At 40.8% G+C, this 17,337-nt stretch overlaps 1 protein-coding gene across 2 annotated transcripts in view; it reads right to left on the bottom strand.

The window, feature by feature from the left end:
- Positions 1-160: 160 nt before the first annotated feature.
- nipbla (NIPBL cohesin loading factor a) overlaps positions 161-17,337 on the bottom strand; it is a 44,076-nt gene continuing 26,899 nt past the window's right edge. For both annotated transcript variants that reach the window (XM_061767966.1, XM_061767967.1), the window contains exons 28-48: positions 16,524-16,744; positions 16,324-16,426; positions 15,720-15,818; positions 15,477-15,623; positions 14,176-14,310; positions 13,785-13,937; positions 13,592-13,700; positions 11,725-11,855; positions 11,496-11,636; positions 10,596-10,689; positions 10,360-10,514; positions 9,384-9,474; positions 6,943-7,116; positions 6,668-6,858; positions 6,472-6,579; positions 5,663-5,863; positions 5,434-5,580; positions 3,510-3,874; positions 3,259-3,433; positions 2,725-2,922; positions 161-1,412 (exon numbers count right to left, since the gene is read on the bottom strand). In XM_061767966.1, the coding sequence (XP_061623950.1) occupies positions 1,050-1,412; positions 2,725-2,922; positions 3,259-3,433; positions 3,510-3,874; positions 5,434-5,580; positions 5,663-5,863; positions 6,472-6,579; positions 6,668-6,858; positions 6,943-7,116; positions 9,384-9,474; positions 10,360-10,514; positions 10,596-10,689; positions 11,496-11,636; positions 11,725-11,855; positions 13,592-13,700; positions 13,785-13,937; positions 14,176-14,310; positions 15,477-15,623; positions 15,720-15,818; positions 16,324-16,426; positions 16,524-16,744 (3,501 nt within the window). In that variant the 3' untranslated portion in view covers positions 161-1,049. The remainder of the gene's footprint in view (positions 1,413-2,724; positions 2,923-3,258; positions 3,434-3,509; positions 3,875-5,433; positions 5,581-5,662; positions 5,864-6,471; positions 6,580-6,667; positions 6,859-6,942; positions 7,117-9,383; positions 9,475-10,359; positions 10,515-10,595; positions 10,690-11,495; positions 11,637-11,724; positions 11,856-13,591; positions 13,701-13,784; positions 13,938-14,175; positions 14,311-15,476; positions 15,624-15,719; positions 15,819-16,323; positions 16,427-16,523; positions 16,745-17,337) is intronic.

Genomic DNA, 17,337 nt, shown 5'->3' with positions numbered 1-17,337 from the left:
ATTTGCTGGCATAGGGAGTGTGACCATCTTAAATTGAGGATACCCTGTAGCAGTCAAATTTGTTCACAAATACAATGCAATCCAATTACAATTGCACTTTCTATATTTGATATACTAGCTTGAAAAAAATGGAAAGATGATGTTGACACTTTGAGACAAGTGACAAAGAGAAGTAGAAAATTTATTGCAGTATTTGTTGCACCCAAAAAAAGGTTATGAATCCCCTTTTCCTTTTATGACTAAGGTGACCTAATACAACAAAAATCTACATTTACAAAATATCCTCCTGCATTAGGCCACATATATACTGCATGCGTAGTTAGAAATAGAATAAATTATATTCAGGACTCTGCCATTGTACAGCATGGACAAATAAAAGTGAACAAAAATAAAAAAATATTTTTTCTCTCCTTTTTTGTGTCTTTTTCTTTCAAATATCTAAAAGCTAGAAGAGGAAAAAAAACATTAGGTGCTAGTAGTATAATAAACTCCAAAAAACACTTTAATAAGAACATCAAAAAGACTAATTTTCAACATTCACTTAGGGTTTTATTCCTTTTTTTTTTTTTTTTTTTTTTAATACAGTTTTCTGTCTTCAGAGATATAAACATTTTTTTAGTTTTTCCGTTTGTGTTAAACTATAATACAGTGGGAGTAGAAACGAGCGACTAGAATCGGCTGCACAACAGCGAAGGAGCTCCCACGACAATGTTGACCAAACATTTCCCCCCTCCAGGTCTCTCCTGGTAAAAGCCTTCCAACAGAGGGTATAAATTGGAGCCTATTATTTCCTTTCAATGCCTTCTGGATCCTATATCCTCTCTGTACGTGTACACATACACACAAACATGAGCAGTCCCTCTCATATAATAATAATTTTTTTTTTTGAAAGAATAACTCATGTAAAAGTATGTAGTGTCGTGTTTTTCATACAAAAATGAAGAAGAGGAAGGGTGAGAATCCAGTGAAGTTTGGCCGTGTGGATGGAGGTGGCGGGGGAGCGGTAGAAGGAAGAATTTGAGAAACAAAACAAAAAACAACAGGAGCCATTAGCTCGCTCCTCCTTCCCGCACTGCGTACAGCGAGCGTAAAGTCTGCACTACTTTGTTGCTCAGTTTGTGGTTGCTGGTCAAGGCAATCTTTTTGTAAATGACGTCTGACTCCTTGATAGTGTCCACCCAAGGCACCAGTTTGCGGCCGTCGCGCTTTTTGGCTTCAGCCCAGGGCCCCGAGTAGGAGCCGGCCATCCAGTGGATGGCATAGCCGCTGGGGGTCTTGTGGACCACGCGGGCGATCTGCGGCCGATCCTTGTACTTGGGGCAGCACAGGGCGATCACGTCCATCACCTCCACCGTCTCGCTCATTCGGCCGGGGTCTGACTGGTCGCCCGCTCGCCTCGACCTCCGAGAGGACTACGAGGGGGAAGAGGACAAAGATGGCACAATTAGGCACACTTCATGATGGTGGGAGGGATAGATGTCCTCCTCTAAAATTTGTAATTAAAATGTAGTCTTGCATCCCAATAAATTGAAAGATCCTCTCACACTACTAAACTTTTTTTCCCCCCACACACTATTGAAACACTCATACAAGTTTGTTCCAGATATTTGTAAACCTAGGCGGCACGGTGATCGACTGGTTAGAGCGTCTGCCTCACAGTTCTGAGGTCAGTGGTTCAATCCCCAGCCCCGCCTGTGTGGAGTTTGCATGTTCTCCCCGTGCCTGTGTGGGTTTTCTCCAGGCACTCCGGTTTCCTCCCACATTATACCAATTCACTGCTTTTTTACTCAGGCCAAAGCCATGTCTCATCAAAAATTGCTTTAGCACCATCTGGAAGCATATTGATGCCAAGCACTATGTTGAACTGAGGGAAGGAGCTTCATTTAGGCACCGTCGATTGGTTCAGTCCCTATCCCCCGGCGGATAGCACGGGTTCCCGTAATTTGCCTAACGTGTACGTTTCCCATGAATGTAAACACTGCCATATCGGATATAAATAAATAAAAGAAATAAAATAACAAAATAAATAAAAACATCGGATGCAGGCATTGGGCAATTTGACTTTCAGCGTAAATCCCGCCAAAAGAAGGCTCTACATTAGTGCAGGGTGTTGCTGCGCACACTCTTGACCAAAGTTTGGACAGCAATTGACAAAACGTTTTGGTTTAAGGGCGCTTCCACACAAGCACCCTTCAGTTAGTTTTAACCGAATTCTCGTTGTTTTCCTCACTTTGCTGCTGTTAAATTGAAGAGTAAAAACAGCAAACCAACTTGGGTGCGGACCAAATCAACTGGTCTGAGACCTCTTGAAAATAGGCATTTGAGTAGGCCTGTTTGTTTTAAGAATCAATGACTATAATTTGTCATTGCAGAAGGAAGCCTATCAGTCATGAAGGTAAGTTTGCATGCAGATACATTTCCACAGATAACACTGCTTGGTCAACTCATCATTTTTTGCATTGCATCACTCATGGCTCGTAGAGAGTTTAGGAAAATTATGTAACCACCGTCATTAGCTTTGGTTAACTAGTCAAGCCTCTTCTGTTGTCAGGTTGCGATTGAACATGATTTAGGGGAGGTGTTGTGTTTATGTTGGTGCGCAACAGTAATTGATAGCAATATAAGAAGTAATACAAACTTTAACGATGCAGTGTTTGTAGTAGTGGTTTTGGAGAATTAAGGATTCCGCGAGACTGCGACGAGGTGTTTCCCCATCAGTCTTACCCCTGGGGTCCGGTCGTCGCCATCGCTGTAGTCGTCGTCGGTCTCTGGTCCCGCCTGATTGCGCGGACTGGGTCCCAACAAGGGGCCCGAGCTTCCAAGCAGGGCATTTATGGCTTTGTTTCGAATGTTGGCGCTTGCTGACGCTTCCCCCTCCTCGTCCTCCTCGTCCGGGTCCAGATGTTCCATTAGTACCTTGAACTACATCCAGGACAAACATTAAAAGCCTTTCAGTCAAAACTGTAATTGCCTTGTTTGAGTGGACATTTTGACATAATCTGGTTTCAATCTGGGAGGTTGGGCGACTGTTCAATGTCGACGTGCCGTTTGTTTGTTTACAACAGTGCACACAACCACAGGCTGCCCGTGTTTGTTTGCTTGTGTGAATCATCCTGTTTCGGCCGTGTTGTTTCAAGTCTTTGGACCAAAAAGCGAAAATGCACTTTTAGGTCATTTTTGACTGAAAATCTTTCGTGACCGAAGTTTCGGTGCATCCCTAAATTTACCTTCATGCAATTTATTCCCATCATCACTTACATCGAGGTACTGTTTGACAATACGCCTCTTGACATCTTCTGTCAGCGTGGCACACGCCATGTTGTTGGCGATGAAGTCGAGGGTTTGTCGCGGGTGGAAGTAAACGTTGACTTTTCGGTTCACCGCCTTGTCGTATACCTTGGCCGACTCGGTTGGCGAGTACTTTTGAATTTTGCTGTGAGAAGAGCAACACAGGGTTACAAACAGTGCACGTGTAATATCAGAACCTGCGGAGGTTTTATAGTGCGTACCCGTCTGAGAATCCATACTGGTTTTTCAGATGCTGTTTGAGCACCAGCAGCAAGAGGATGCCTTGAACAGAGTTAGCAAAGTCCAAGAGGCTAGCGGGATTGTCTGGGAGACGCCTCATGACCCTCTCCGTATCATCCACGTTCAAATCGTCCAAGTCGGATTCCGAATCGGAGCTTGCAGAGTCAGCGACCAGTTTTCTGGGCTTTGCGGGCCGCCGTACGAGGTCGTCGTCTTCGCTGTTGTGCCCCTCGTCACTCCTGAGGGAGTCGCAGTTCATTCTTATCTCGTCATCCTCCCCGTCTGATGTGCTCTTCCACTCCTCCTTCACCCGCTTCTCCTTCCGCCTTGGCTCTTTTAACAAGAGCTGGACAGAGGAAAGAACACATGACCACAAATCATCATTCCAATTTGTGTTCATCCAGTAGAACCTCCAAAGTCGGCCACAATCCATTCTGTGATGCTGGTTGACTTCCAAGTTGTTCTAATTTCATAACAACGTTCCCCATAGGATCTAATGTAAAGCAAATTAAGTAGTTATAGACTCAACGTGTGATAAAAACCTTTATTGGCTGTAATGGCAATCTTTAAGTAATATTTTCACATTCCTGTCATACAAGTATGGATAATATAGACAATTTAAACGCTGTATAATAAAACAAAAATGATCTAAGACGACTCACCCTTTCACCCTCCTATATTATACTACGGGCCAAATGGAAAAAAAAAAAACAGTTGGATAGAACCTTTTCTGCTGACATTATTTTGGTTATTTTGTTTTGTGTTCTTTTTATTCAATACTTTTTTTTTTTTTTTTTAAATGACCAAACATGGAGCAGATTACATTGACCTGTTTGAAAATTTCAAAATCATATCAAAATGTTTAAATGTAGTAAAAAAAAAAAAAAAACAAGAAAAAGATTAAACATCTGCTGCTCTTATTTTGGTTCAAACTAAGAGGAGTTGAAGGATTAATGGCTTTAATTTATTTTTGAAAAAAATCCTGAGCATTTCAGAAGCAGAATTGTGCTGTGTTCAGGCCAATTTCATGGAGGGTGACTTAGTAAACATAAGCTTTAACACAATGCTGGAAGTGCATTTCCGAGTTCTGAGTGAGCAACCGGGCGGGGGCCGCCCACAAACGCAAATACGGCATATAAAAGCATACATGTTGTGTTTTAAGAAAATACTTAACTATATTTCAAATTTATAATTCAACTGTGGATTTAAGCTTGCGCTCAGTCTGGCCAAAAAGTGCATGAGCATTGAACGCCACGCGCAGTGGCAAGTGATTGAATGGGAGCGCAGGACCAGCCTCTCAAAATATCCTCCTCTTTTGTTTAACCCGCGTCCCCTCCTCTGTGTGATTGAGTAGCCACCTGTCATTTCCACTCACGTTCCCTATTAGTGGGCGAACAATCCGACAGTTGGTGAATTCTGTTTCACAATAAAAAGACCCGATATTGAAGGATCCGTCAAACAAACAACAGGAGGACTAGAAATTTTCAGGAAGACCCAAAATGGACATTGACAGTAAAAACGGCAACTTCTGGTAAACTTCCTTGATCTGGCGGCATTATGCTAAATGAGCAAGGTAAAAATAGTTTGTGTATGTAACTTATATGTAATCAAATGTATGCTTCCTATAGTACTGAGCAGGCACACCACTCTCCTATGACACGTTTCCATTTTGCCATCACTGGTACTAAAGAAAAAGCACAAATTCGCTGAGTTTAGTTAGTTTTGATGCAGAGAATTTTGGCTGGACTCCAACCACCTTGTACCATTTTTTAGAGATTCCACTGTATGTCTTTAAAAGCACATTCACTGCCATTGACGGCTTTAGAAGTCAAATATCCATGTTAACTGGGAAGTCTGGCAGTGAATGAGTTTAACAGACAAGGTGTTTGGGCTAGCGCTGCTTACCTCCGTAAAGGTTTGAAGAAGATTGCTGCCAGAAACCGACAGGCAGATGTCTATGTGGTGCATGATGAAGAGAGGCTCCTCCTGGCTCTGGTATGGGAAGCAGGCTAGGTTGTCCGCTATGAACAGCAACATGTTAACCTCGGTCCTCTGCGTAATGAAAAGGAGGATTGGCTGATGTTAAAAAAGCTCACATTCCTTAGGTTTAAGCTTGCAAGCTGCCAAGACTCACGGCGCTGTCGTCAAAGAGGTTCAGCAGCGAGATGAGGAAGGCTCGCCGCTGTTGCCGGTTGGTGCGGATCATGGAGAAGAGATGCGAGCAGAGTGCAGAGTGAGTCTCGTCCTGCCTGTAGCCTCGTATGATGGTCTTCCGAGACCTCTCGATGGACTGCTGCAGGTTGAATGACATCTTCATCCCAGCCACAGCCTTCATCTGTACAGGATACAATCAGGTGAAATGAAAAGTAATCAATTAATTAGGCAGAACAGGGCCAGCGTAAATGTCAGCTTTACAAATGCCACATCTGCTTTATAGGCAGTTGTGTGGTAACGTCTATTGTGACACAGAATAGAATAGAGCTCGTGGAATAGGAGGAAAATGAAAAGAAGCCAAAACCTGCGCCGAAAATCCAAGTACTTGACACACACCGCCCATGTTTAGAATTGCCCATATTAATAGTTTAAACACTAAATACACCCCAACTAATCTTATAACATTACCCTTAAAAATAAATGGATTACAGCTTATTATATTTCAAAATAATGCACCCTAAATGCATGCACTTGCTGTGACTTCCACTAAAAAACAAACTTAGCAACTCCCAACAAATAAAGCTCGTCTCAGTCGAGATACAACACTTGCACATAATTCCTTTGACACTTACTGTACTACTTTCCTATTTTGACAGGGCTTTGGTGTTTAGGGTGTTTCAGACACAGCACAAAAAATGCAAATACCTGGAGACAGGTTCCACAGAAAAAAAAGCAAATAGGCGAATCTCAAACTGTGAATAAACAGGGATGACAGTATTGCCAACTCACATGGATGAATCCTGTGTACTTTTTGTCGATTTCCACCAGTTGCTGATCGGCTTTGTTCCTCATGCTGGGCTCTGGGTCGGTTCCCATGGCAATCAGGTACGGCACACACTGACGCACAAATTGGATTAAAAGTGTTCTTCAATTTAGTCCTGAAATATTAGTGTGAGAATGGCTACAATGGTAATAAGCGCCTTACTTGCACTGGATGGATGAGGCCCTGGTTCAGTGTGAGTGCAATGACATTGAGTGCAAAGTGCCGTACACTGGACTGCGTGTGAAAGAAGGCCTCCAGCACCTGCTTGAGGTAAAGCTGCATAATAGAGCTGCTCATCCCCGAAGAGATGTCCCCCATCTCCTTCAGATCCTCCTGTTTGGAAAGCTTCTTCCCTGCAAAGATAGCATTTTCCCCCCGATGAGACAATACAGTATTAATGTAGCACATGATGCGTTTCATTGGGTTGTGAAATGTACATTCTCTATCTGCTTCCTGCATCCGCGTGTCCTCCTCCTGGAGGTACGTCTGGAGGTTTTTGAGGATCTGGATTTTGAGATTGATGGACGAGGCACTGTCAGCCAGGATACCGTTGTATAAGGACTTCACTTCGGGCACAAACATTTGGCTGGGATGCATGATGACAAGGAAGCCTATACGATGCAAGCAACGACATGTTGACACATTTTGAGAATACACCAGATTCAAGGGCCCTCAAACACATCTCATACACTGAGTATTGAACTACAACCCCAATTCAAATGAAGTTGGGACGTTGTGTTAAACATAAATTTAAAAAAAGAATACAATGATTTGCAAATCATGTTCAAACTATATTTAATTGAATATACTACAAAGACAAGATATTTAATGTTCAAACTGATAAACTTTATTGTTTTAGCAAATAATCATTAACTTAGAATTTTATGGCTGCAACACATTCCAAAAAAGCTGGGACAGGTGGCAAAAAAGACTGAGAAAGTTGAGGAAAATCAGTTTGGAATATCCCACAGGTGAACAGGCTAATTGGGAACAGGTGGGTGCCATGATTGGGTATAAAAGGAGCTTCCCTGAATTGCTCTGTCATTCACAAGCAAAGATGGGGCGAGGTTCACCTCTTTGTGAACAAGTGCGTGAGAAAATAGTCGAACAGTTTAAGGACAATGTTCCTCAACGTACAATTGTAAGGAATTTAGGGATTTCATCATCTACGGTTCATAATATCATCAAAAGGTTCACAGAATCTGGAGAAATCACTGCATGTAAGCGGCAAGGCCGAAAACCAACATTGAATGCCCGTGACCTTCGATCCCTCAGGCGGCACTGCATCAAAAACCGACATCAACGTGTAAAGGATATCACCACATGGGCTCAGGAACACTTAAAAAAAACAATGTCAGTAAATACAGTTCGGTGCTACATCCGTAAGTGCAATTCGAAACTCTACTATGCAAAGCAAAAGCCATTTATCAACAACACCCAGAAACGCCGCCGGCTTCTCTGGGCCTGAGCTCATCTATGATGGACTGATGAAAAGTGTTCTGTGGTCCGACGAGTCCACATTTCTAATTGTTTTTGGAATTTGTGGATGTAGTGTCCTCCGGGCCAAAGACGAAAAGAACCATCCGGACTGTTATGGACGCAAAGTTCAAAAGCCAGCATCTGTGATGGTATGGGGCTGTGTTAGTGCCAATGGCATGGGTTACATACACATCTGTGAAGGCACCATTAATGCTTAAAAACAGGTTTTGGAGAAACATATGCTGCCATCCAAGCAACGTCTTTTTCATGCACGCCCCTGCTTATTTCAGCAAGACAATGCCAAACCACATTCTGCACGTGTTACAACAACGTGGCTTAGTAGTAAAACCGTGCGGGTACTAGACTGGCCTGCCTGCAGTCCAGACCTGTCTCCCATTGAAAATGTGTGGCGCATTGTGGAGCGTAAAATACGACAACGGAGACCTCGGACTGTTGAACAGCTGAAGCTGTACATCAAGCAAGAATGGGAAAGAATTCCACCTGCAAACCTTCAACAATGAGTGTCCTCAGTTCCCTAACGTTTATTGAATGTTGTTAAAAGGAAAGGTGATGTAACACAGTGGTCAACATGACCCTGTCCCAGCTTTTTTGGAACGTGTTGCAGCCATAAAATTCTTAGTTAATAATTATTTGCTAAAAACAATACAGTTAATTTGTATGAACATTAAATATCTTGTCTTTGTAGTGTATTCAATTAAATATAGGTTGAACATGATTTGCAAATCGTTGTATTCTGTTTTTATTCATGTTTAACACAACGTCCCAACTTCATTGGCATTGGGGTTGTAGAATATCGAAGCAAAGTTCACCCATTTCAGTTATATTAAATTAAAAAAGTGAAACTATTATTATACATACACAGGAAACACAGGAAAATACTTTTTAGGAGGCAAATCCCTACGCAATAAAAAAAAAAAAAAAAGAAGATTTTTAATGTTTTGTACGTAATATTCTATTTTGAGAATGTGAATTTGGTGGTTTTGTTAGCTGTAAGCTATAATCATTAAAATTATAAAAAAATTCAATCAAGATGTTTCACTTTTAGAATTGAGTCACTGAAATGAATTAAGCTTTCCATGATAAACGAAGTTGCACCTGAATATACAGGGGCCCTCGGTTTACAACGGAGTTCCGTTTGTACGGTGTCGACGTAACTCCAATTTGTACACAAGTCGGGAATGCTGCGCAGTCTATTACTAACCCACGCTAACGCAGTAGTAACATAATAATTACAGTAAATATTTGTTTGAAAAACAAACAATCAATGAAAAAAGTAAGTATGGTGGCAAATGAGCGTGCCTGCTTGCCGTTTTTAACCTCCAAACTTTAATCGTAAACCCCTATAAACAAGTTCATATTTACAGAATGTTGCACTTACCTAAGCCAATAATAGCTTTGGTCTTAACTACCTCGTCCTCATGCTTGGTGAAGTATAGTAGAAGCTCCAGAACCTTCTCCTTGATAATGATCTGTACACCACATAAAAAGATCGCCATGTATCGCGTGTCAAGATGGTGAAACAAAGGCTGCCAAGGGACAAATTCTACTACTATACTATATGGACAAACGTATTGGGACGTGGCCATTACGCCTCCTGGACGTGAAAACAAAACACAAAATATGAAGTTAGTGCACTTATTGAAGCTATTAAAGCTTCCACTCTTACGGAAAGACATTCTATAGCCTGTGTGGTGGAGTCATTTTTATCATCCACCTGAGTGGTGCTTTGTGGGGTGGGAGAAAGGTATATAAGGTGCCCCGTAAATGATTTAGGTGTGGCACCCAGGAACTCTTTGTTTCTGACTGCATGCTGGCAGCAATTTTTGGAGGTCTTTGTTTAATTTTGTTTTGTATATTATTAAATAGCTTGGCATATCTAAACTTAATTTTGTAGACAGACGTATTATTGCACTTAAACTGAATGAGTCAACTTACAGGAGCCAACCTGAACCATCACATCAAAGTCATGAGTGCGTAACAAGCCTATGGTGCGTCAACATTGTGAATAAAAAAACAAAAACAAAAAATACACAGACTTCCTGTAAGCCTATACTGAATCAATTAGTGGGCACTTTCAATATCCTTCCATCATCCCACACAGCGCTACTCATCACGTGATGGGTGATTACGTTCTTCCTATAGGTCTTGATCCTTGGGGTATTTTGGCAAAAGCATATCACAGACAAGCTATTAAGACACCTGTCAACTTTTTTTTAAATTAAGAAAAAAGATACATAGTTTCTTTAAGGGGCAACCAAGGTCTGTGTCACAAGACGTTTGTCCATTACATCACAATCAATCAATCGATCGATCCATTGATTCAAAAACAAAACTATTAAAAACCAGTATGCTACCTTGGTGGGGCCCTTGAACTCCTCCAAGTCAAAATCAAAGTGTCGACCCAGGGCGCCCACGGTGAACAGCGATCGCAGCAGGATAGGCTTGTTTGCTACCAGTGTCGTGCTGTTCGGATCCTCTTGATGCTGGATCTTCAGCTTATTAAGTGCACCTGTACATCAAAGGAAAAAAGCAGCAATGGTGAGCTAGGAAGTTCAGTAAAGCGAAAACATTAGAAAAATGTGTATCTCACTATAGAATCTGTTGAAGCAGGCCCAGACAAACTTGTAGTTGTGTGTCACTTTGTTGACAACAGCACCCAGACAGCTGACACAGTGCTGGACCACCTATAGAAAAGTGGAACATTTCATCCCATTAGCTCTCGTAAACATTTTGTTTCCAAAACATTATGCCACAATTATCCAATTTCACTTAATGGGTATACAAATTATTTATTTACTCCAATAATGTATAATTGTTCATGTATCTATGCAGCAACATATAGTGATAGGCACAATTAAATGCTCCTCCAGTAATGGTGAATGGAGTGCACTTCTATAGCGCTTCGTCGACACATCACGGTCACGGTGCCCAAAGCGCTTTACAGAGATTCACATTCACTCCATTTATACATCGGTACATGGTAGAAGTTACAATTTACCCAGGTATCGACCTGTTTTGCCATACATATAACAGACAAATAACTTTGTGTTCAACTAAACATTTTTCTGTGTGGAGTTTGAATGTGCTCCCTTGTGCTTGCGTGTGTTTTTTTTGGTTTTGTTCTGGGTACTCCGTTTCCCCAATACTCCAAAAACACTTCACTTTCACACACGTTCACTTAAGTCTCTAAATTGTCTGTAGGTATGAATGTGAGTGAGACTGGCTGTTTGTCCATATGTGCCCTGCGATTGAATGGCGACCAGTCCAGGGTGGACCACACCTCATGGCCAAAGTCAACTAGGATAGGCTCCAGCTCACTGGCGACCCTAATGAGGATAAGCGCCATATAAAATGGATGGATGACTTTTTTCTTATAGTACAAGAGTGGCTCCAACTACCAGAGACAAATTCCTTGAATATTTTAATGAACTTGGACAAACTATTTGGTTAGATTGGGAAACATTGAGTATTATTGTAGAGTCTAATGTACCGTCATGCCATATTTGATGATGAGCTTCATGAGGTCCTCTTCTATGGTGGCGAGGAACGTCTCGCTGGGGTGCTCCATCAGAGGCACCACCAGTTCCAACATTTTCGCCACATTACAGATGACCATGAAGTCGTTGGCAGTCTGCGGAAAACACAAGTGCGTTTAGTTTGAACGACAATTAAGGTGAGCTAATACGCAGAGAAAGTATTGATACAAATACAGCACTTACGTTACACTTGGTGGTTAGGTAAGGCTGCATGGTCATGGCGTGTTTGACCATGAGCTGGGCCCTGATCTTGCTGAACAGGTACAAGGTGGTGATGCAGGCCACTAGGCGGGTGGAGTTCACACCCTTGCTCTCTGTGCAACAAAAGAAGTATCGATATTTATTCAGTGCAACTACAGCGGTACCCTGAAGGTTGAATGCCCTAAAACGTAATGTTTGAAATTCCACCCATATTTCCGGCAAAACTTAAGTGTCTGTCGTAAATCGGGACATCAAACGCACTTCACAAGAATTCATTTCTGACAACATCAAAGGCTTGACTAATGACTGTGGAAGTTGGTATTTATTTATTTACCATTAATTATCCATTATGAAACTTTAAACATTAACTTTCCGAACAATTTGTCCAAATTTGTCTGAATTTCCATATTTTCAAAATTTTGTCAAGAACATTTCTGTGCGAAGTTACAATCATATGGCTTCAATATTTGTCATTTTAATGTTTTTAGTACATGTTGCAACCTTAGAATGGTGGATGCAGTTGCAGCCTGAATCAAAGTACCAGTGTATGAGATTTCAACGTTCTATCATCAAAAATATCGGTGTCTATGAATTAATTCACATTTGCCAATTCTGTTTCAAGCCCTGGTTAAAAAAACAAAAAGCCTATTCACGCAGATTAATGAGATAAACGTGCAAATTAAAACGGTGCACTCTATTTTGCAGATAAACAACATTGCCGATAGATTGAATTGGAGAGTTTATGTATGGACCATAGTTTTGGTTTCTATTTTGTGCCATGTACTTCTTTTACATGTACAAGAAGTACAGGTAAGAAGAAGAAATGTAATTACGTCTTCTCATGCATGCTATTTATATTACATATTTCCTATATCCACAATTGCTGCTGAAACTATGCAAATTTCCCCATTGTGGGACTAATAAAGGTTATCTTATATTAAAAATATTTATTACTACTACTACTACTACTACTAATAATAATACTTTTAACCTGCCCACGTTCTTAAATGACGTGTGCAGTGATGTACTAATTCCTTTCCGGTTCAGACGAGGCGTTCTGTGTAGACGTGTATTATTTTATACCTATATCTCTAAACATGTATTAATTGGCCTGTTTTGTTGTTCAAAGTTGGTTATTCTCCACGAAAACACAGTTCCAGCCAGACCTAAGTGACAAGTGTATTGTTTCACCACTTAAATCACTTATTTCAATGTTCTGTGACTGCTTGTAACGATAGCTTAGCAATTAGCATGGCTTGACATCGTCTTCGCCTAGCCACTTCTCATCCTCCCTTCGTGACACTTTTGTAAGAAGCATGGTAAGATGTGTAGCTTATTCGCTACCATGGAAGCGATGATCAGTGACTTATTATGCGTTGACACTGGATGCAAAGATAACTTTCGCTTCTGCGGCTAGGTAGCCAGGGGCCGTAATAAAACAGCGTGCACCAAGCAGCTGTTCAATGTGACGCACCGGTAATTTCAGATGCTGGATTTTTGTATTTCCCCCCCCCCTCCCCAATATCCAGAACAATCAGTTTTACAGTCTAAGGTGTCAACGTTCAGTGAGTTCGGGAACAAAATCGGGATGTTCCATAACATTTGGCAACACTTTCTTGCATGCCCCGCCCGGTCATCATCAAGAGAGAGAAACGATTTGAACCAGAGTGTGACAACTGTTTTAAATTGTGAAAAAAATGCATATTTGGTTTAAAACATGGCCTGCATAAAGTGTTTATGATGCTGACAGTTTGGACCCAAATGAATTAATGTATCACAATGTAAAATGTTGTTTTGAAAGTCACCCTTTGAGGCACCATCAATGTACAATCTGAAATCGTTAACTTACCTGCGAGAGACTCTTCGTATTTCAAGATGTGCTCCACCAGATTGTCCACCAGCTGAACGCAGGCCTTTTTGGCCGGTTTATATGCCGCATCCTCCTCGGATTTGAGAAGCTAACGCCAAAGGGACAGGATGGCGGCATGGTTAATTTCAACAAGTCGTTTAGCAAAGCGCTGGGCTCTTGCCAAAACACTTACATTGGAAAGAAGCTGCTCAAACCAGTCATAGCCGGTGTCTCGACACGCTGCGACCACGTCGGTGATATTGAGGATCTTTCTGGTCATGGTCTCTTTGTCGTGGGCTGGCGTCGGCGTGAACCATAACTTCTGAAATGTCTCGTTCACCAATTTCTATGAAAAAAGAAGACATCAAGTGTGATTTACACTAGAGGTGCAACGTTGAATCGATGGATGATTAAATTAATCGATGACAATTTTTGATAATCAATTAGGCCATATTAAACTCAAAATTGTCCTCATGCTTGTGATTTCTGCCTCTCAAAAGGAATTATCGAAAAAATGAAAGACAGATTAATCGATTATTAAAATAATCGTGAGTTGTAGCCGTAATTTACAGACATTAAATTACCTTGATCCCTTCCTCATCATTGACCCTTCGGATCATCCTGACGCACATCTCTGTGATTTTACTGAAGGTGGGCTGCTCCAAACAGATGTCTCGCAGGATCTTGATCACTCGTTTCCTAACACTGATACCAGTGTCCTGTGGGCCACAAATTAGATCATAAAAACACATTTTGTATAAAGGAGATATTCTAGGGGAAGTAAGCCCCAACATTTTTAAAAGCAAGAATACACTGTATATGCCAGCACCAGTCAAAACACAGTAGTCTGATTCATATTCATATCAGCTCACAACTTGGTAAGTACATGTAGATGAGCTTTATGCTCATAGTTTATTATGTAGCTTTTGTACATGTAATGAAATACAATATGTAGCTCGTCGTTGCTGAATATTTACTGATGTTTTTTTTCAGCCGTGACGCGTCACTTTCTCACAAATGCACTCTCACGAGTGAAAAGAATACTTTTAGAATACTTAATTGATTTAAGTAAAGAGCAGCTGATAGATATGCACATTTTAAATATAGAAACGTTTTTACATCTTGTGTTTAATTCTCCTTTAAATAGAGTGGGGTGTTGTAATAAATTTCTAACACTAGGTGGCAATGTAAGACTGCAGTGGAGGGTGACCTCCACATGAACCCTGGGGAAGATTTCCATGACAACAGGCATAACAATATCAATCTAACACTTCCAGATACTGGAAAGACTAGGAGGGTGTGCGTTTGAAACAAAGAGCAAATCCAATCTGTTACGATAATGATTCTGTGACAGTTTCTTTTTTTTTCTTTTTCTTTACGTTGCACCACAGATTTTTGCATTTCAAAAAGGAGGGTGGACAGTGTAATAACATGGCGGCGGCAGCAGCAGGGGTGGGCAAAGTATGGCCCGGGGACCACATACTGCTCGCTCGATTCATTAACAATGATGCAGTGAAATCATCAAGTCCTATAATATTTTTTTGCATTCACCCTCCCCCCAAAAATGTATGAATCAAAACGTATTTATCTTGATTTATTGAATTAAATAATTGGTTATTTTATTGTTAAAATTTAATAATTGTATTACATTGGTTAATTAGTAATGAAAAATAAAAAACAACAATGAAAATGAATAATTCTATTATTGAAATAAACTATTTTACACGTTTTACATGAAAATCCATCCATTTTATGCAGTGTTTATCTTCATTTTAACTTGTTTTTTTTAACCACATCTATGAATGAAATGAATGAAAATTAAATGTGGCCCTTAAGCACAAATGTTTGCACACCCCTGGTATATATGGAATGTACGAACACTTACCAGGATCCTCTCTATGAGCATGTCGTAATACTGCTCGGTGAGCTGCGGTCTGCTGAGCACAAACTTGCCCAGCAGCTCCACAGCTGCCTCTCTCACACTCGTGGAGTTGTCCATCAAACGGCCGTGGACTCCGCGCTGCATGTCGGACTGCACAGGTAGAGAAAGTAGTGTCAGTGTACCACATGAAAAAAGATAGGAGATTGAAATGGGGAGGTAGTCTTCAACAGGCACATTGGCAAGTACCCTCGCCAGGATGCTGGGGTCCACGGCCACCACCTCAGATAGACACTTCATGGCTTTAGTCCTTACGGCTATGGCACTTTCTCCAAGGACTCGTAATATCTGGGAGAGAGATAAAAAAAAAAAAAAAAGAAATATGAATAAAATACAGTGATTTTAATTCATTTATAAAGTTATCTAGCAATTGAAGGGCCACAATGTATCCCACTGAGCATGATTCATAAATACTGTACAATAGAGCTTCCAAAGTGGATGTTATACTGTATATCAGCAAATTTCAAGTCTTGACTTTTTTATACTATTCATTAGTTAACTGTTTATGCTTGTATTGACAGTTAAGAATGTAAAAATGTTGAACACTTAAAGGATTTTCTGATAACAGTAGTTAATAAGGTCCGCTCACTTGATACCATAAGCTGCATTTGGATTGTACTGTACTAAATAAACAAAATGGATGACTATGAATCCAATGCCTCTCCCAGGTTTCCCTGAACAATTATCATCGTTAACTTTGCTCAAGATGGACTAAATTCCCTAGAAATGAACTGAATATACAACGAATATATACGTGGTGAAAATACACAAGGTAGGAGTTCTCATTGATTACCTGTGTTAAATAAATATCAAAGCTCTGTGCAAACGGCCTCATGGAGGCCAAATAACGCACAATTAGACAGGAGTCCTCGTAGTCCACAGTGTCAGAGTTCATCCTTGAAAAGGAGCAGATGAGGTTACAAAACTCACATGCAACACAAAAAAATAGACGCAATCACAACACACGAGTCCAGTGCTGAGATGCGGGCTTACTTCAGCGTCGTGAAATGAGCCGGTGTGGTCTTGATGATGTTGCGTAGGAACTTCTTACGCTTCTCCGCGCGCTGCATGATCTCACCCGTGGTCTCCATCTCCTTGGCGTGTTGCGGCCCGTCCGAGGAGTCGTCGTCCTTTGGGTTGTGATTCCGCATGGACTTCTCCGCCTCCGTCGTGGCATCCCTGAACCACTGGGCGATGTAGAACTTTCTAGCAAACTAGAAAAGCAAAATCGGCCTCAATCTTTTATTCTGGTTTGAGATACAGCTTATTTATATTTATATTTTTTTGTCCACCAGATGGCGATATGTTTACTCATTCAAAGCATGAAGCAACATTTCACACTATTTACTATTTTCTGAAATTATAACTGCATTTGTCGTTGGACATCCAAAAAACAAAGTGGGTGTGTCCATGTTCAACTTCATAAATCTTTTTTCCCACCTAAGTCCACATTAAACTATTTCAATAAAAAAGGGGAAATTTTTTTTAGGAAAATCTATTTCATAGTGGTAAACTCTAACTTCCATGTGTAAACAATAGCGTCTATGAACTGGTATATACACACACACACACACGATTTTTATCCTACAGCCCAATTCCAATGAAGTTGGGACGCTGTATTAATCACAAATAAAAACAGAATACAATGATTTGCAAATCATGTTCAACATACATTATTTAATGTTCAAACTGATAAACTTTATTGTTTTTAGCAAATAATCATTCGAATTTTATGGCTGCAACACGTTCCAAAAAAGCTGGCACGGGTGGTAAAAAAGACTGAGAAAGTTGAGGAATGCTCATCAAA

This window comes from Phyllopteryx taeniolatus, chromosome 3 (assembly GCF_024500385.1).
Source record: "Phyllopteryx taeniolatus isolate TA_2022b chromosome 3, UOR_Ptae_1.2, whole genome shotgun sequence".
Lineage (NCBI taxonomy): Eukaryota > Metazoa > Chordata > Actinopteri > Syngnathiformes > Syngnathidae > Phyllopteryx > Phyllopteryx taeniolatus.
Note: the sequence above shows the minus strand (reverse complement) of the source record. Positions and strands in the feature narration are given on the sequence as shown.